This window comes from Dromaius novaehollandiae, chromosome 24 (assembly GCF_036370855.1).
Source record: "Dromaius novaehollandiae isolate bDroNov1 chromosome 24, bDroNov1.hap1, whole genome shotgun sequence".
Classification (NCBI taxonomy): domain Eukaryota; kingdom Metazoa; phylum Chordata; class Aves; order Casuariiformes; family Dromaiidae; genus Dromaius; species Dromaius novaehollandiae.
Genome location: NC_088121.1, coordinates 5,892,323 through 5,913,036, shown reverse-complemented (window position 1 = coordinate 5,913,036; position 20,714 = coordinate 5,892,323). Strand labels below are relative to the sequence as shown.

The window sequence follows — 20,714 nt, the reverse complement described above, 5'->3', positions numbered from 1 at the left end:
CAACAGTCTGCAACACAAACAGATAATATGGACATTCATTTTTATCTTTATGACTGGACTGACAGAACACAATTCCCCTCTCCTGTATCTCACATCTGAGAGGCTGCTAATGGCTCTCCGGGCCGCTTGAGTGGCACCCCAGCGCCACGATCAACAGCAGTGAGGAGCAGCTTCTCTTCCTCTTACAGGCAGGTAAAAAGGCTGAACCCGGTAGCAAAGTCATGCTACCCTACTACCTTACCAAGGCCCCTCTAAAGTCAGTGCTACCAGAACACGATTTCACACTGTGTGCAAGTTAACCCAGGTGAGGCTATAAGGCTGAACTAACTCGAGTTCTCGCATTTTTTCCCATCAGACAAATCCTCCCACAATGTACTGAGAAATAATCGGCATTTTTCCTTGCAGTTCTGCACAAAACCAGCATAAACATCCAAGAAGTCCTAAAAATACACTGTTTTACTTAGCTAAGTACTAAGAGCTGCCGCTAACGAGGTTCTGCCCAACAATGAGCCCCCAGCACCAGCCCTGGGGGCGGGGGGGAGAGCCTGGACACCTGGGTCCACAGCCCCTTCACCCCTCTGCACCCCCCCCCCCCCACATCCCTATCCCCCAGGGACCCAGGCATCCAGGAGCACCCCCCACCAAGGACCCAGGCATCCAGGGTGCCCCATCCCCCTTGCCGCCCCCCCCCACCCCCACCCAGGGGGCCCAGGCGTCCGGGCCTAACTACTAAGCGCACACCCAGCAAATGGAAAGAGCAATATAAAACACAGCTTTGGAGTGTAGTTGATGAGCTTCAGGATATGAACAGATGGATTCACTTAATGTGAATACTTATTCAGAGAAGCATTAGACACTGGCATGGTAGGAGGAAAGTTATCTGCATAATTCCAAATAATGCAGAAAAAGCCTTGCACTCAATAGCAATCAAAGCTGAATGAGTTCTACCAGCATCTGTAAGGAGACTCCTCAAGTGGAGTCTGTTCCTGAAATCTGTGCTTAGTAACACTGGTTCAAGTCATGATTAATAATAAAATAGCATTAATTGACACTACAGTTGCAGCTTGCAACGTCAGATATCTGCATGTCAATAAAGAGACTCTTTGAAGGAGATTTTACAGAAAAAGATATTACTATTCTGTTTAAAATGAAAGCAGCAGTGATCATGATCACTCCTCTGGGTTCTTCTGCCTGCTCTTTACAAGACATTCCCCAAACAGTATTAGGTTACAGGCAAAAAGTGTAAAACTAGATTGACAACTTATTTTTAAATTCCACAACTAGCTGTGCTTCAGTGTTACTACCGAGAAGTGCAAGCTTGTCCCGTGTTTATGGCAGTAATGCATTCTGAAGTTAACAGTAGCAGCAGCAAAATAGAACCAGTCAGGATTATGCTCTTTGACACAAGCTGTTAGTTTTAGTGCATCCTTCTCGAAGCATTTCTAAGTCTTGAAACAAAATTCATTTTTGCAGAAAAAGCTGCAAAGGAAAAAAAAACAGTCTCATTTAGAAGACAGTTGGCTGAAGAACAACTAGATATTCAGCATGGAAAGTAAGAAAAGGTACTTCTTTCTACCCAAATTTAACACTACCTTTTTACTGTTTTTAAAGCACGTGAATACTGAAGCTTCTAAGTGTGATGGTTTAATCTCAAGTAACAGATGGCACTTTACAGGAGCTGCACAGGTATAAGACTAACTTATTTTGGGCCCATTTTTTTAATCCACGTATGTGAAAAATTTCATGCATCAATGCTACATCTTATTATCTACATAAAAAGCAATTGCACTAGCATGTGTTGCTTAAGTCTGTATCCAGCCTAGATGAAGAACAATCTTACAGTTACTGACATGAAATTTCCAGTGGGTGTCAGACACTGGTCACCAACCTACACATGCCACGTGGTGCAGGGACCAGAGAGGCAAGATCTCCAAGTTCTCATCCAGTCTGCTCTGCTTAGAAATTCTTGTTCTACTTCCTCATCTATAAAAGTGGTTTATATTTAACTCCTTCTTATCTTATTTTTAAGACTAGTCAGCATCTGGAAAACACTCAGGTCTTCAGATTAAAAGCAAAAAAGACCTGTAAGGAGAAATTAATTTGCACTGGTATTTGGAAAAGAACTTAACAAGCAGATTACCCAAACACCTATGTTCCATAACTGAAGACATGTAAAAGCACTCTAAGGTATACTAAGACAAAATACAATGCATATTTAACTTGCACCTACCACAAAACACATGCTAAATTTACACTTTACTTGGTTACGCTCAGAGCTTCTGTGCTTTGGTTAACATGCTTATGACTGAATGATAATACTCCACTACAGCCCTAAACAACATTCCCAAGCCCATTAAGCCTTCACTATAAAAAACGAACAGAGATAGGAACTGAGATCCTTCAAGAAAAGTTAGATTTCGCTTAACCACCTATTTGTCAATATTAGATGTTTGCAAAAGATTTCACCCAGGAAGCAGGGAAATATCAAGAAAAGAGACTCCACTTAACTTCTAAGCAGGTAACTATTTCCTCCAGCCCAGCGATTTTAGGGATGTACACTACAGCTTTGACTCTGGAAGTTGCTGCAGGAGGCAGAGGCCTGAAAGACTAGCACAGTCTCTCCACAAAAATCCAAGGATACAGAAATATCAGATATAGCCTCTGAACTGAACAGAGTCAATTAGGTCAGTAAGGGTAAATCTATATAAAAGCAACTTTCAAAAGGGTAACTTCAATGATGCAGTTCTCCTAGAGATAAAACCTAGCAGAAATATGCTGTCGGGGGCAATGGAAGGCTAACTTTAGCAAGGTATTCCAATATGCCATCTATTTAAGATTTCCCAGTTAGTCTTGTTTTCTTTCAGTATATCATCAATTTATTATAAAGGGACAGTCCTGCTCAAGTCAAGCAAAGGCACAAACCTTCCTCCTCCTCCCCCTCCCCAAAGAAAAAACTTGCTAATAGAAATTCAGTGGATAAGGATACTAGAGCAAACATCAGGCTAGATAATCAGGCTAACGATGTGCAAAAGAATATTCTGCATTACCTCAAGGGCTTACTGCAACTACCAGGAAGAAGTACTTCAGTGGTTATACTGCAGCACTCGTTAACAGGTCTGTTCAAACCAACTATCCTACCTACCACCTTTTTACAACAAAATTTCCAGAATTTACTTGCATCTGCAGTTTGCTGGATCAGGTATACAATAAAACACCTGACACTTGAAATTGCAATCTTCCATTAAAAAAAACAAAATAAATCAAATAGGAGCACAACAGCATACGGAGACATGCAGAAATTACAAAGACTGCATACCCAGTATGTGCGACTGTCACTAATATATTATTTTTAGGCTCTACAATATATTTTCAAAATGCACACAAAATAATTATCACATTTTCCACAAAACAGATGCATAAGTCTGATCTCACTATGACATGTAACTTCCTACAAAAAGGGATGCTTACAATGACATTATTCTGCTGGAGCTGCTCTCTGCATGTCCAAACGAATTAAAATTCTCTGCAGTCATTTTAGTCTACCTCTGCAAAGGAACTCCTGCAAAGGAACAGCATTAGCCAAGTCTTCACCAATGCTAAATAAATACAGCAGGTAATCAGTTGTGAACACTTTTTCCTGACTTATTCCCTAGTTTGACCATATCCCTTATTCTAGTGTGAAAAAAGGTGAATTATTAAACTGCTGCAATGACTGGCACCATAGGAAGCAAATACTACACTGTGTTGTAGGCACCTTCTGTTTCTGGGCATCAAACAACCTAGTCTGTTTAATTAGGCATCATCTAGTGCGGATGGATGAATTCATAAAACAGAAGTCTGTAAGGGCTTGACTATGTGACCACTTTAAACAACAACAAACCCAGATGCGATACATAAACATTTCTACCTTCAGGTACACATTTCCACTCGTCTTGTGTTGCCATTAGTGTTTATACAGTTGTGCAGTCAAATGGATCAGGACCATGTATTTTGAAAACTAACCATTTCTTTTTCCTGGGTTAGTTTTCACCTGGATTAAGTCCATGATCTACCTCACCACACAGCAGCTACTGACAGCAGAAGGAGAGGCAGCAAGAAGCACCTCCTTCAGCCAAAGCCAGACCTAAGATGGATTAAAACAGTCACGTAACCACAGGCTGAGTGAACGCTGTAAGTGAACTCTGCACTAGTCTAAAAAGTCACCTTTGCTTCTGGGTTGCTCTCTATAATCATGAGGACAACATGCAGTGTTATATTCCAACTACAATGAGCTTTTCCCAAGAAATGCTTTTGATGATTTTTCTTTGGCCTGGCCTGGGTACAGGGCAGTAAGATAAACAGGAAGCAGTCAATTCTAGATACTTCAGAACAGCACTGTAAATGATAAAATTAGGAGATATCTAGTCTTCTGGAAGCTTGTAAATTCATGCATTTGCTAAAGGGAAAGAAAATTTCAGGAAACAAGCAAGTAAATAGATCAGAAATATAATTGTGTGTGCTTATCAAGCAGCATCAGAAAACTATTATCAATATCAAATTATTAGAAATCGTACAGAAAACTTGTTTAAAACAATCTTAACATATCCACTCTGAGATCGGTTTTGGGAAGCTCAGTTAATTTACCAACACAAAGCATGCAATGTTATTTAAGATAAATATTACAGTACTGGACACAGATAAAGATCACAGTACTGGAGAAACATGCCAATCTGTTTTGATTTCCAAGATATACAAATTTTAAAAATCAATTTTAAGGTCAAAAATAATATTACATATAAAAATATTATCATTTCTTTGCCTCTCAACATAGCAACCCTCTCAACTTTCCATGCTTTCTGCATTTGTATGATTTTAGTGGATTATACATTATTCATATCATCTGAAGCAGCAACCATTCGTAAATCTCCTACTTGCATTCATTACAGTAAATACCAGAATTAGCAATACTTCTATTTTCCAAAAACATTGCAGAGTAACACAAACGAGAAAGTAAGTTCTAAATTCTCACGTGGACAGTGCACAGTCACAGTTCACACTATTTCTAATCGCACCAAACCCTAGTAATAAAAGATCAAAAATGAACTTGGGACTGATTGCTAAAACGTACCTAGAAATGAATCAATAAAAACCTGTGCTGCAAGATGAATTTTTTTTTCCATCTCCTTGACAGATCAGCTTTCTTTTCAGAATATTCTAAAACTGTACTACAGACTTCAATCAGTCTTTGGTAACCTGTATTTTAAAGTACCATCCTTCATTTACAGATGGTCAGAAAACAATCATATCTAACCATTTATGGATTGCAAAATGAAAACTGAAGTACCTTCATTCACCAAATTAAAATGTTTCTTTCGCAGATTACCTTCAGTAACAACAGAAATGACACAAGCAATAGTATTCTTGTTCTAAACAAGAGGAGTCACATAATAACCTGCAGTATATACACACACAAATAGTTTTCTCTACTTTAATGCCAACCTACCTGATGCACCAATTGGAGAGGTAGCTGGGGTCATGCTATGGACATTTAGGCCTAGACTGTGGGATGGCCCCGGGGCTGGTGCTACTACAGGTGGTCCAGGTGGGGTCTCTCGCTGGGGTGATGTAAGTGGTGTAGTAGGCTGGGAAGATGGCCCACCTGCCAACCGAGCAAGGCGCCTTCGACGAATCTGTGCGAGGGAAATAAACAGCAAATACATGTATTTGTATGCATATATTATATATAAATGTATATACACACACACACACACACACAAAACCCCATTATTTCCCTCTTTGGTCCTTCTAGATGACATGCATATCCACTCCAGTGAAACTATAAACACAGAAGCTTTTCATGATAACCTGCTTACTGGAGCTGATCCTTACAGCCATTTCTGTGCTCTGTGTGACAATGTTAAAACATTTCTGATGTTTGTATTTGAAGTATGTATTTGCTGCCTTGGAAGACCATTTCCACTGGAGAACTCTGTGTTTGTCCCTCAAATAGCTGTGTAAGACAGTTTAACATTTACTGTTCAGCAGTTTCAAAACCTGTAATGCTTTATTTTTAATTTGGCATTTGATTTATTTTGATTTATTTTGGCATTTGATAAAACAAACTGCATTAATCTGATAAAGGGACAATATGAACATGACTTTTGACTTAACTTTACACCATATAATATTAATAAGAGCATCTGTGCTAAAGATGATCCAGCTGAATGCTATTTTAAAAGACCATCGGCCAATTCCACCTGAAACAGACCCGCAACACCAAAACCTCTCAAGTTATCTGCTGGACAGGGGCATTTTGAAAAGTAATCAAAGACTGTAAATAACATCCTCCCAGCACCTTGAGACATTGCACCAAACAGAATTTAAAGATCAGTTTCCACATGTTACCAACAACAAGATAGAGAAGCACCTGCCTTCAAAATCTGACTTCAGACGACTATTCTGAACCAATTTATTAAACTTAAGTCTGTGACAGCATTACACTAATACCATATATGAGGAAGAAATGGACAAGAAAAATAAAACCTATTTGTATTATGATACAAAAGTGCTAAATGTAATGTATCATCTTCCACTTCTGCTCATAATCCTGAAAAACTGCCAAACAAGGGAAAGAGCAAACGAAAAGATGATGTGTCAATTCAATGTCTATGCCACATGATTATAGTAATTTTTAAGGGCCTGTGAAACCTTCCCCAACAGGAAGATGACCAACAGACCAAATCAAATCTGACTTCAAGAACTGTGGGAAAAATAATGTCTAGAACAACATCTCCTCCATGACTGGTGTCACCACATGAATATGGAAGACAGCAAGAAAATACATCCCTTTTTCGTTCTTAGGGGAAAAAGAGAGAGAGAGCGCGCGCGCGTGAGCACGCTACGAATAGAACATCTTAATCCCTCTTCCTTGTAAAGCAAAAGAGGAGACCTTATTATTGCATAAATACATTGTTTAGTTCTGCCATAAGCAGAAATTGTTGATTAGCTTCTCTGTAAAAATTAAGGTAATTTTTCTCAACGGCTCTCTATCTGAAAAACTGTAAAACTATCTCAGTCCTCAGAGGCATACCTGAGAAAACTTCAGCCACACATCCCCAAATCTGTTTTTCCTACTGCTCAATCGAAATGAAGCGTGCTTAGCTCACAAAGCTGTACCAAAAAACATAATCCGCAAAACCACCTAGCTGAATTTGTAATCTAATTGGGGGCTGAATTAAGGTTTTAAGAGCTGCTTCTTTACCATTCAATTAATCCACAACCATGTTTTTCAAATACAGAAGTGGCAGGCAGGAATGGGGAGGAGGAGACACACACACAGACAACCCTCACAAACATGCAGAAGTGGCCGAAAGAGAAAGATGAATAACTCTTCAGCAAGAAAACAAGTGTCATGTGAAACTTTTGCACAAGTATTCATGTTTATTCTTGACAGGTATTTCCTTCCTAACTTCAGACTGGGAACTATGTGAAGAGAAAGACATAGGCATATAGACTCAAATGTTAACATTAATCAACATATTTATCGATGTATTCTGAAATACAGTGAAACCTTGATTACTCAAAACAAGGTCACATCCCTCACAGTCTATGATTTGCATGAAGACCCTCTTCATCATCTTCCAGTTTCAAGAAGATAATTAAGATCTTTTGTGCCACTTAACATTCCTCCATCCGAAGCACTAGACTACATCAATGCAGAAGTTACGTCAAACCCAGCTATAATCATTGCTGTTGAAACAGGAGGATGCTAAGTTGAACTTTCTGGCTTGCATTTGCCACTCTCTTAGTCCATCAACCATCTATCTTGCTAGGGATCAACATTCAGATTGCAACGTGCCCTGAAGAAGTTTCTGAAAAGGAGATCCAGCAAATAAACTTGCACAGACACGGAGCACAGTGCTCTTTACTGAGCTGCTTTTAGATAGGATACTGCAATTAAAACCAATACAAGATATCATCCTTCAAGGTTTAGGGAGAAAGGCAAATTATACATAGCCTTTATACTGCTGAACAAATTAACATAAAATATAAACAAACTCTAAGAATGTTTACAGTGAGAGAAATGGCTTTCATATCCAAGGGTACATTTAGTCATTGTTAAAGGACCAGATTTGGTTCTTGGATACCCTGAGTTGTCATATTTCTCTAGGTTTACTTAAAATTATCATGGAAATCTGAAATTTGATCTAAAGATTTCTAAGTAGTTTTAACTGAAGTTTTTAAGTAAGAAACACAAGAGGGAGAAAAAAAGATACTACACTAAAAAAAGCAAAGGAGTAGGCTGAAACAGAAGTCCAAGACTAGACCGTAAACCAAACACACCTTCTGTCAAGTTCCTTCTCTAGTGTCTGAAGACTAAATAACATCAAGGTGAGGGAAATAAGACCAGCTTTATGCTTGGGGCGCAATATGGGGACTCAGGAGACAGAGCTTGTTTGCACAACACTAGGCTCTGACTTTTTGCCTTCACATAGCAAATGATACATATGTAAGATTTGCAGGAGTTCAAAGTGACCTGCTTCCGCTTTAGATTGAATTACTATCCACATTACCATGAACAAACAAGCAGCTTGTTATTTTTACTATTTTGTTATGAACTTTCAGGGTGCCTCAATAATACCCAGCCCCGATTTCAGCAATAACGAGTCGCAATAATGACATATGACAAGCTGTTACGTGTCTTACATAATAATGACAAGTTATTTGGCACCAATTACATAGGCTCTCGAACAAACTACACTTATCCTTCCTACAACGCACAACTGCATAATATATCGTTTAAATGATTAACGAAAAAAATCCAGTGATTGAATGGAAAAGGCATGCTGTTTATTAGTGCAGTTTTCACTGGACACATCTGAACTGTGCCTGGAAGAGTAACTTTCAGTCATACAGTTTGGGTCTTACTGGACTTCTTAAAAGCCGTTAAACTATACACACTACAACACCCAATGTAAAAGAAGCACACCTATTTAAGACAGCCAGCTGATAATTTTATTTACGCAGCAGACTAATAAAGGTACAACCAGGAAGGTTAACCTCCCAGGCTCACAAACCTTCATTTAAAAAAGTTAAAAAGTTAACTTTCAGTTAAAAAAAGTATTTCAGTATTAACACCTGCTTTGGTGGCAATTGCTCGGTGAGATTCTAAGGAACAACTTTTATTCTTCCATCATCAAAGAAGAGTTTCAAATGTGGATAACAAAGGGTCAGTTGAATGGATGGCCTTATTTGTCTGGTATCCATCACAACACGCCAAATTAGTTTAAGAAATGATTCATTATATGATCACACTGGTCACAGTCTATATTCAGAAAACACAACTCCGTAAACTACTCAAAAAGAGTACATAAATGTTAAAAATACGCTAAGTCCACTCCATTCTTCCACATTTTATGCCATGCTTGGTTAGGTTTTTTTGTTTTTTTTTTTTTTCTTCCTACGGAGTCCCTATTCTCATCTTACACCCATAACTCAGTTTTCTGACCTGGTTCTGATTCACCTCTCATTCTTCTGGGGTTTTTTTGCTTTCCATTTTCTTTACCTCTTTTACATATATATATTTAAAAAGAGAGGATTTCACAGGGTCTCACATTCTTCTCAAGGTACCACTGTCCCAGGTCCCGCAGCAGCTCTTTAGCATCACCACACAGAACAACAGTGCATATCTTAGACATACACTTGACTGAGCAGATGTCAGTCCCTATCACAAAAAGCACAATTACAGAAGGCCTTTGATTTTAAAAAGCATATTACCAGGCCCACAAATATTCAAAATTTAAGCCTTAAATCAAAGGTGAGAGTTCATAAGCAATAAACTAACCCGGAATCAATTAATATTGATGGTGGCCACAACTTTATATTGTATAGCTGTGAATCCAGAAGAAAGAAATATAGTTCCAATATAAATAAGGGGATTTTTCCAAATAAAATATTTACTGCTCTTGTTGAGTGATTTATGGTATGGAAAATAATCTTACTCTCACATCTTTCTGGTATAGTTCAACTACAGACAAAACTGCCATCTTTTCTCTCACTGTTTCTAAACATGATGATTGTTTGTATGACAAAATCTTATATATTGCATAAATGCAAGACCTTAGAATACATAGCAAAGGAAGAACTACCAGGCTTTTGCTGTATCACTTGTGCTAAAATTCACACACACGAAAAAGGAACTCTCTCTTCTCCTCTCCTAAAGATTTTAGTATGGGATGCAGTGAATGACAACTTCTGGTGCTTTTACAAAGTAAACACTGAGGAAATTTCAGTGAGAGAAGGATGAATGATTTTGAGAGCAGCAGAAAATATTCTCTTGAAGTTAGAGTATATTCTATGGCCCCAAAACCAATATCAACTGTATTTGTCTCTCCTCTTCTTAAGTTACAAGTTCAGTTATTAAATTCTAAAATTCAGCCATTCACAGTTATTCATACACATACGCACACATATATATCTAATTATATTTCAATGTAAGAAGATAATCCAACCTATGATAGCCTCGCAATTACCTTTAACTTTAGTTGACTGGTATTTTCCTTTCAGTCTCTACCAAATTAAAAGTTTTTCCAGATAAAATTTTCTATCCTATGTTATATGTGAATTCGATTTTAGAATGCTATTTTTCTGTACAGTTCAGTTTTGATTCTGGGTCCACTGCCCCAAGTAACAGTAAAGCAGAGGTGTGGAGGAGAATTAAAATAAACCTGGCCTTTCTTCTGTCTTTTTCAATGACAGGTCCATTATCCAAAAAAAGTGACAGCATAACTCTCTTAAAATGATACAAGATTATGCTTGTCTCAAGCAGTCACCTAAAGGACCAGTCAGCTTTGGTCCTAGCTAAACTGTAGCAAAAAGACATGGGAAAACTTCAAGTCAGTTACAACAAACATTTTGCCAGCAAAGGTAGATGAGTCCCTACTGGAGAGCTCCTTTTCTGCAACCTCAGTTCCATGACGCAGCGTTTCTGATGATGTCAGTAATTTACATGTGCAGTGACACAAACAAGCTTACACAGGTCAAATAATTCTGACATTTATCACAAAACACCTCATCATCACATGCAGCTTAAAGGAATGGTCAAAATAAATTACAAATAAACACAGTACTCATGAAATATGCCTATTAGAGATGCTTCTTCACAGCAGGAATTACAATACCAGCATCTTCCCCCACTGTCCCCAACAGGGGAGTTTTACTCCTTTTCTCAATGCTTCTAAGGCATATGAAGACCTCCATAAATAACATAACACATGTGACGTTTTTCCTCCTAGTTCAGGCTGCAACACAGCAGGATTGCTAAATCATGATGCACAAGGTAATCAAAAACATTTGGGAATACAGACCTGAGTGACAACAGCAGCCACCTTGCCCTACAACCCAGCCATAAGATATGGTACAGAACAAAAGCCATTTCTTTCAGCCATCGCTGGAGCACAGCAACGAGTCTATGCTGCAGCTGGTCTGATAATCATACGTTATATATGATACAGCTTGATAGGAAAACGCATTTGAAGCAGATGGAGGAGGATCTGAAGTTGTACATAAGTTGGATATTACACTGGGACAGCGGGAAACTCCCAATACCCTGATCAGTACCTCTGTAAAGTCATCTGACTGTTCTCTAACAGGCAAGCAAAGCATAGGGTCTCAGCCTAAGGAAAGCAGAAAAACACTCTTTCAGGGGAAGGCACAGCCTGCGCTACCCTGTGCCTGGTGCCTGTTAATTACAAGTCACCTATGATTTTAAGAGATTAAAAATAAGAAAAGTAGATCAAAGCAAGACTCGCGAAACAGGCAAACCCGCTCCAATCCGTTTCTAGAAGATATATTAAAGGCAGGGCGCCACACGCACCTCGCGGCTCAGGACAGACCCCGAGAGAGAGGGATTTTGAGAGCTCTATCACGCAAGGAAATGGAGCTTTCTCAACCGTCCATGCAGGCGAGGCCGGGGGGCTGCAGGCCGCCAGCGCGGGGCGCGAAGGGGAGCGTGGGGGCCGGGGCGGCCCCGGGAAAAGTTTGGGCACGGGGGCAGCGCGGGGGCGGGGGGCGAGGCCGCGGCCTCCGCGGGAGCTCACCTCGTCCGCGCTCAGCTCCTCCATCGCCGTCCTCTTAATGGTGGCCGGGGGGAGGGAGCCCCGCGGGAGCGCGTCCTGCCGCCGCCGCTGCCCCCCGGGCGCCTCACAAGGGCATCACCGGGGCGGCGGCGCCGCCGCGCCCCGCCTCGCCGCGCCCCACCGCCCCCGGCCCCCGCCGCCCGCCCGCGCCTCGACCGCCACGGAGCCGCCCCGGCCCCGCCGCCCGCCCGCCCGCGCCCCTCGGCCCCAGCCCCCGCCCAGCCCCCGCCCGCGCCGCGGCCGCTGCCCGCGCAGGGATTATTCATCAAAACAAGAGGGCGGCGGCGGCCATCTTGGGGCGGGATCACGTGAGGCCGCCGCGCGCCGCCGAGGCCGCCGGGCATGCCGGGCCCCGCGCAGCGGCAGCCCAATGGCAGCGCCGGGGAGGCGGGGCCGGGCGCGCGCGTCGTGGCGGCGCGGGAGGGGGGGGCGTCTGACCCCCGCCCCCCCGCCGCGCGCGCCATGGCAACGGGGGCGGGGCCCGCGCTGAGGGGAGGCCGGTCGTTAGAGGCGGGGCCGGGGCGGGGCGGGGAGCGGGGGAAGGAGAGAAAGGGAGGCGAGAGGAAGGGCGGCCTCGGCGAGGGGCGAGGCCGGGGAGGCGGGCGCGGGGCGGGGAGCGGGGGAAGGAGAGAAAGGGAGGCGAGAGGAAGGGCGGCCTCGGCGAGGGGCGAGGCCGGGGAGGCGGGCGCGGGGCGCGGGGCGGTGCCGGGGGAAGGCGGCCGGCCGGGGGCCGGCGCTGCTGCGCTGCTGCTGCGCTGTGGCGGCCGCTCGCGGAGGCGGCACGAGGCGCGCGGGAGCTGCCGCTCCCCAGCGGCCGAGCTGCTGACGCCCTTCGGTGTGGCTGGATCCTTCCCCGCTCGCCCACGCTAAGGTGTTAACCCGCTTCTCAGTAACAAGTGGTTAAGATGCTACTTCTTTTTTTCTAATTACAAAAAATCTGCGTAATATATCTCGGGCAGACTAAGGCACTAAGCTCCAAGTGCTTACTAAACTGTCTGCCTCATCCCTTTCTAACTGTGGTTTGAACCTGAAGTATTTCTTTCCTCCTTGTGTAAAAACACAGACTTTTCTGCGTCTAGCTCTTTTGTTCTACCCCCAATTTATTATTTTTTCTATTACTGTGGAAAATATTTCTGTTTCCTTCATCTTTTCCTCTCTTTTTCTTCCTCCCTTGAATTAGAATGTGAACAAAACAGCCAAGATCTGTGCTGACTTAAGTGGGGTGTTCACTTCCAACTCTGGTCTTTAGATCTGTTTTAATACATGAAGGTGAAAAAGAGAAGGATTTTGAGAAGTTGCTGTTTTGGAGAGGGACAGAAAAAGGAGGGAGTTGCATCAGCAGATGTTGCCCCAGGGGTGAACAGTCACTAATAACAAGATCTTAATAGAAAGCTGCACGCGGTGGCAGTGCAGTTTGAGTCAGCTGCTGAAAGAACCCCATAAAAGGAGGACAGCAGGACATTCCTGAAACAGAAGCAGATTGGTCTGCGTGAACAAGGAGTAGAGTTGAGACATATTTCCATGAGCACTGCAAATAAGCATAAAGCAATAGAACTGACCAGATTAATTTTTCCAGAGATGAGGCAGATAGGATATTTGGTCTTGCATGTCAGTACACTTCTTCCTTAACTTACCGTATTTATATAATAGCATTTGAACAAAAATACTGTGTTTTCGTGACTTAACCAAGTTGCCCAGATTAGAGAGTAAATTATTTTGTAAATATTTGGATCACAGTATTTACTGCTGGTCTTTCTGTTGAACCCCTGCCTGTCATTATCTTAATCTAATTAATGGTTTTGGTTGATGCTTTGTCTTGTGTTTCTTTATTTTATTGGGATTATGTTATTCATTTTGCCTTCTTTATTTTTTCCTAAAATACGCATGATCAGCAGTTGTACTGACTGAAAGACTCAGACTGGTTGCTGAAAAAGTTTCACCATCAAAGCTTTAATGAGATAACTGAAGTGGTCTAAAGCACCTTTGAATAAAACATTTCAAATGCTTCCCTAGGGAGTTTTGTTCCTGCCCTTCAATTCCAGAGTTCAAGAGCATACCTTCTCAGCAAAAGCTGTATTCGTGTCTCTTCTTTTTTCCGTTCCAGAAAGCAGGACTGTTTCCCTTCTTTGTAAGTGAAATTTGCTAAGAAGTTCTGCTGCTGAAGTATCTGGTTTATCTCATCTTTGAGATCTCCAAAGCATCCTCAAGTGAGTTCTGCATAGTATTACCTGATTTCAGGTCAGCAATTTGAAGTAGGAAGGCAGTAATGAAAAAAGTCATTTCACTGCTGATAACTTCTGTATTTTTAGTAGTAAGGACTTTCTAATAGCAGGCCATGCTACAAAGGTATTACCTCTAGTCATACAGGCTTCCTGAGGCGGCATTTTTCTGATGTCTACTTGGACTCTATACTAAAAAGAGCTCTCAAGGTCACTATTGTGACCTTTTTTTTTTTGTATTGCTTCTCATGCATATCATGTTGGAGTGTCCAACTTAAAAGCTGTGAGTTTTGGTAGCATATGTCGTATTTAACATTTAAAATACTGCTATTTAGAGCCTCTACAGTTTAAATAAAGACACAGTATGTTGCAGAGGTGCCATCTAGTGGAGTAGCAAAGTCTTTATGGTTTTACTGCTGGTGGCTGTGACAGCCGCTTTGTTGCATGAAAGTGTTTATAGTAGAATAACATTGTAACATTAGGGTTTGCTTCCCTCCCGCTCCCCAAATAAGAGGAAGTGCTACTCTCAGTTCCAGAATCCCGATACTATCATCTTTCATAGACTATATATCAGGAGTTTTACTCCTGTTCCCCCAAAATTTTGTGACCTTACCATATAAGGAATACAAACTCTTCTTGTTTTGGAAACTACTTTAAATTTACATAATCCTCTAGCAATTATATGGGAGAATAATGAAAAACCATCCAAGCTCCAACAGATTTTGTCCAGCTCTGCTGGCAGCCTTAGGAATTCTGAGCTGAAAGTGAGCAAGAAATAATCAAAAGATTAGTTGTATTATGTATCATCTCTCAAAATGCAGGGATAGCTTTAGTTCCTATGCAAAAAATATTTTCTAGTTAATGACTATGCTTAACCTCAGTTTAATCAAACTCTTTTCTCCTTTTCCACTAGAGATAAGACTGCTGCAATGTTAATGTTACCAGTGATATGCAGAAACTCATTTCATATGTAACTAACAAGTTGATTCAACTACTCACATTTTATACGCTTCTCTTAATACATGAAGCAGAATAACCTTTCTTTTTTTTTTCTTTTGCAACAGTACATAGGGCCAGAAAAGAAGAGGAAAAAAAATTAAGCTAACTGAACAGGTAAGAATTATAGTATGCAAATATTTAGTCTTGAGTAAAGAAGCATTATTTTCACACTAGATATGTTCTTATGGTGTTCAATTATTTTGCAGACTGGAATCTACATGGATTACTTAGATGCATCTTCATCATTGTGGTAAGTAATCACAGATTCATTTACCTCCAGTCAGCTCAACTTCACTTACTTTCATAATAGAGCAACTATGTTGCAATACAGGTCTTTACATTATACATTTAGAACACAAAGAAAGAAGGGATTAATTTCTGCTGAACTACTAGTCTGCATCTTACAGAAGCATTTTAAATAAGAGATTTAATGGTCTGCTTTGATTATCCTAACTGTAGCACAGTCTGAGCTCTAATACGTTGTATGTTTTAGTATTTGCACATTTAGCTATTGTGAACTGAAGTGTTAAGTGCACAAGTAAAAAAGCTAGTAATAATAAAAATAGTAGTAGTATAGGACTTATCACTGTGTACTGCACAGCTAAAAGCTGTCCTTCAGATGTACTTAAGATGTAAGGATGTACTTAACTTCAATAATCAAATAACAGTTATTGTAGATAAAAATCTTTCTAGATGGGCAGAGTATAGCTCATAGCAAACATTAAACATCTTCATTTCTCTTCTGTCCCCAGAGTATAGTTACATAGATTTTTTTTTTAAGCTCTCCCCTCTGATTTTGTTTGATGTTGGCTTATCCCTTTAGAAGAGGAGTTTTTTCTTGTTTTCATTTAGAGAGGCCTAAGCTGTGTCACCTATATCTTACACATTCAGAAATCAGGCACTTAAGACTGGTTTATTTTTGAGTGTTTATTAGCAAAAATCAGATTTTTAACACTGGCAGCAGCAGACAACATTTCCTGAGCCAGAAACATCAGACGATTTGGGTTAACAGGTACAAGGAACCAGAATTCTTATCTGTGTAAACACAGCTGGAAGTGATGATCCATGGTCTCCTGTTTATAGCTGTCTTTCCATATAGAAACCATTACTCACATATTCAAGCTCTCTTGTAGATTTGTTTACATACTTGATTCTCACAACGAAGCTCCTACCAAAAAAGAGGAGAGCACAGATATTTATCTGGTAATCAAAGGTTCTATACATTTCTAAAGGTATATTTCTAAACATAGATCATTTTCCATAACTATTGGCAGTTGATTGGCTGCCATGCTGATAAGTTATGCTTGACGTTTTGAATTTAACTATACGAGACTGAGACAGAAGAGTAAGATAGTAAAGTTTTTCCAGCTAAACTAAACCAAAGCAGAATGTGCTGTGTACTGTCCATTACATATATAGAGTTAGAAGAAAACTTGTGCAGACCATGATCAAATAGATCTTGTTTCTTTCAAATAAAGACAGAATTAGTGCAAGTCTGAATCAAAGTAAATACCAGATGGAGGTCCTCTCCTTCAATCCAGTGAGTCCAGCCTCTGTTGTTCTTCTCACCAGTCTGGACACAGACGAGTTTGTCATTGTCCCAGGTAACGAGGCTCTGTTCAAGAGGAAACAAAAGAAAAAAAAGCATTTCTCTGTGTCTAAGTCCTGAAGTGTATCTGTTAGAATGTGTCCTTTCTTCCTGGATAAAAAGACTTAAATACTACTGCTGGGGGAAGGTAATATTCCTTGTCTGTAGCTCAAGATTTCTAACGCAACCTATTCAGAAAAAATTTCAGCTCAAATATCAGGATTGATCATGGCCTCTTGATTTTTACATGTTCAGTCTTACCTTACATTTTCTGTTATCCAGACCTTTATTATCTTCTTCAAACTCTTCTCCAATTTTGAATTGGAGCAAGTAATCTCTGAATGTGCTAGTGGTATGGATAGAAAATGAGTCACCATCCTGTTTGATCACCTTCTGTGGCTTCAGCATTTTTGCTATCTTGCGTGTTGCAAAGTCAATACCTTGAAGGAAAAAAAATGTGTAAGAGTTGCATTGGTCACCAGCCATTCTGATACCCAAGTCTTACCTTCGCTCCTTCTAGAAGCATTTCTTAAGGATAGTTTTGCTTTACAGCTATGCAAGTTTTTTTTAAGCTGCTATATGTTGCATGCTTCAAGGCACGTTCTTGAATATTTTACTCTTTGGAAAGCAGTTTATGCAAGTGTTGCACAATTCCTATGCAAGATTCCTAGAACTAAGTCAGAAGAGACTTTTCTGGGGGTGGGGGAAAGGAAAAAAGCCCCTCCCCCCCCCCAAAGCATGGTCTCAGACTGACACCCTAATTGTTAGCTACAGAGAGCAGTGAATGTGTATTCTTGCCCTTTGTCAGATGAAATACATCATATGAAGTAACAAATAATCTTTGTACCCCGTACCTTAAATAGTTTCAGATGAAAGGTGGTCCTGAAACTACTAGTCATATTTTCAGGACCTGCCACTTGCTATTGACACCATTCAAGTGCAACTAGAAAACATCATATTTTTCAAAGTATTGCCTGATTGTTTGTAATGGTCTTTAACAGCATCCTGATGTTGTTGGTAATACTGAGCTTAAATCAGTGCTCCTAGGGTTTTTCTCTAGTGAACATTTGTTTCTTTAGAATAGGACACCTATTTAGCAGGCAACAGTTATATAGCATCCCAATAGTATGCTCAGAGTTACCTTTTTAGGAAGCACATAGAATGGGTAAAATGAGGGACTATATGCTAATTTATCATCATCTAGATAAAGTGTCATTTATATGACCAGCAGAAAAAAGGTTCTGTGTTCATGTGGTCTTTTTAACAGAATGTGTTCAGCTACCACATGTTGGAACATATGGTTCATCGTGTGGTCTAAGTTGAAACAGGACTTCTTTGTCACTGAAAGCATTACAGGAGTGCCAGAATCTGTCAGTCATGTCTATACAGTTAGAAGTTTAATGGTGGTCTTATTTCAGCATAGAGGGTTGAACTCAGTACTGGCAACAGCCATACAACTATGCTGAGGCTTAGTGGTTAAGTATTTATAAATACAAACTACTTCTAAATCTGTACTTCATAGGTTCAGTTATTGAACCAAAAGAAGAGTTAGGCTTAGTGTAGCCACTGCCTTCTCATCCATAACCCTCTGGTTACTCGGCTGATTAGGTAACTAACCTCCTCATGCCATGCCCTGGCAGATTAGTTTCTCATTCCAACTCCACAGTATTAATCTTAGTTGTTTTATTAAATAAACCAGCAAACAAGTGGTAGTAAGCAAGTAAAAATGGGATGTCAGTCATCAGAAGGATTCTTTGCCTTGACTTTAAAGGAACAGTTTCCCCCAATTACATGCTGAAAACAAATTGCATTTCTACAAGCTTGGTGATTGTTTCTTAAAAACAAACATACACACTTTTACATCAGCTGGACAATGTTTATTACCAAGGAACAGATTGATTCTCTATTTCCTTTGTAGAAATGAATACACAAGAGCATATATTACTCCATCTTACCTAAAACTAGGAAGCTTTATTTGAGAGGAAAAAAACAAGTACTCCTGCGATGAGGTTTTATTTTCAAGTTTAAATACAGAGTCCCAATAATAAGTTGGCAAAGAATCACCTTTCACTTGCATTCATATTTCAGAGTCAGCACATAATTTAAGCATAAAAAGTCTCGAGAATTTGGATAGTTCATCCCCACTGTAGTTCCACATTTCAAATTATTATGTATCCCTTAAGCTGTTGAGATGTTTAGAGCATTCATTAATCCTAAAAGAGGATTTAAGAACAGCCATTATTGCTCTGACAGATAACACAGCAGCATTAGAAAGGGAGAGTTCTTTCAACATGTTAAGAATATTGGCTAGACAATTTAAGTAGGTCATCCAGCACAGATATGGCCAAAAAAAAATTGCATTCTAGTGCATACAATAACTAACAAGAGACACCGCTAGTCATTAGCTTGTACAAGTTGAAAAGGCAGAAAGAGATTGCAAGGAGGGGGGAGAGGAAGGCAGTGTATAGGGTTACCTAATGTCACAGTCTTATAATCAAATTTGCAGAAGGAAGCAATGAAGTACCAAGAACTTTCCTAGGTTTCCCCATTACAGCATCATTAGTATCTCTCTATGAAAGATTTGAGCAAGGTAAGTGGTTGGTTTCAAGCACGCTATGCTACACTACGAAGTACACATTTAGAGGAGCTGCTGAGCAGCCCCACACAGGTCACAACGAGAGATGCCTTTTGTGAGCAATTTAAAGATAAGTGACACTAAGATAAACAAGTGCCTAGAAGTGACAGACACCTAAGAATTTTTTTTTTTTTTTGGTTACTTACTGTTTACTCAACCCTAGATTCAGGCTTCTATGACGATATGCCCAGAAGTAGGAGAAACTGAATGGAGAGAACACTTCCCTGTCTGTAATGGAAGCTATCCATAAGTTCTACCTTAACAAGCACTAGCTAGAGAAATTCCTGAAAGCTACAAGGACACTTGGATCACAGGCTGAAGTATGATTGTGTTATATGTTTACCAGCGAACAAAGATCCTTCCAGTAGGATAATAGTTGCATCCTTCTATTATTATTTAGAGCAAAACCAAACAAACATACCAACCAAAAAAACAACTTCAGCACTTTTAAGGTTTTTGGAAGAACTCCTCTAAAATTCAGGAGAACTCTTAAGGGGACAGAGAGGAAGAGTAGAATCAGATATTTTCACCTACCTAAGGCCAGCATGTAACCTTCAAAGTTGTCATTGCTGGTAAGGTTCCAGGTTCCACTGAAATCCACAGGCATTGCCAGACTGTGAAAAGAAGATACAGGCAATTTCTGACCAAAAAGCAAAACTAAAGGGCAGTTTTTAAACCAGGCCTTATATGAGGAAGGCTGTGGGTGGGATTACATCTGAAGGACTTTCTGATGGAGAGGGGGGTACTGTTGCTGAGCCAATAGGTGAGAGGATATTTGTAGATCAGCTTCAGTTGTGTTGGAGGGAAAAGTTCAGAGTTTCTGAAATCTTTGTGTGGAGCAAATGTTATTAACCAAGGAGTCAGAGTGTGAAGCAAAAGTGGTTTAAACTGTTTCTGTCCATCTTGTATACTTTAAGGGGAATCACAGACAGATCTTGTCATTACTGAGTTTCCCTCTGTGTGAATTAGGTCTGGGGCTTTATGATATAAAATCTGCACAGTTGGTGAAAAGGTGAACTCCCCACTGTAAATGCATGATATATTTTAACAGACAAGTGTTGACTGTTAAACTGTACATGGATATATGAAGAAAGGAATGTATGAAGAAGGGAAAGAATATATGAGGAATTTGGAAGTGAGATTTCATTTCCCTTAGA

At 40.4% G+C, this 20,714-nt stretch overlaps 3 protein-coding genes across 6 annotated transcripts in view; 1 reads left to right on the top strand and 2 right to left on the bottom strand.

The window, feature by feature from the left end:
* UBE4B (ubiquitination factor E4B) overlaps positions 1-12,263 on the bottom strand; it is a 45,570-nt gene extending 33,307 nt beyond the window's left edge. For 2 of the 4 annotated variants that reach the window (XM_026095557.2, XM_064525575.1), the window contains exons 1-2: positions 12,078-12,263; positions 5,483-5,669 (exon numbers count right to left, since the gene is read on the bottom strand). In XM_026095557.2, coding sequence (XP_025951342.1) covers positions 5,483-5,669; positions 12,078-12,101 — 211 coding nt within the window. In that variant the 5' untranslated portion in view covers positions 12,102-12,263. Of the gene's footprint in view, positions 1-5,482; positions 5,670-12,077 lie in introns of those variants that run through there. The other 2 variants (XM_026095556.2, XM_064525576.1) reach the window with 2 other exon arrangements.
* Positions 12,264-12,840: 577 nt separating this feature from the next.
* LZIC (leucine zipper and CTNNBIP1 domain containing) overlaps positions 12,841-20,714 on the top strand; it is a 32,136-nt gene continuing 24,262 nt past the window's right edge. Inside the window, exons 1-4 of the mRNA XM_064525570.1 lie at positions 12,841-12,987; positions 14,221-14,323; positions 15,400-15,448; positions 15,541-15,584. The gene's annotated coding sequence lies outside the window, so the exon portion shown is untranslated. The remainder of the gene's footprint in view (positions 12,988-14,220; positions 14,324-15,399; positions 15,449-15,540; positions 15,585-20,714) is intronic.
* RBP7 (retinol binding protein 7) lies at positions 16,243-20,249 on the bottom strand. Its single transcript, XM_026095563.2, has 4 exons — positions 20,092-20,249; positions 17,184-17,362; positions 16,848-16,949; positions 16,243-16,502 (listed from the first exon to the last, which is right to left on the bottom strand). The coding sequence occupies exons 1-4, from the start codon at positions 20,162-20,164 to the stop codon at positions 16,452-16,454; spliced, it is 405 nt and encodes a 134-aa protein (XP_025951348.1). The 5' UTR covers positions 20,165-20,249; the 3' UTR covers positions 16,243-16,451.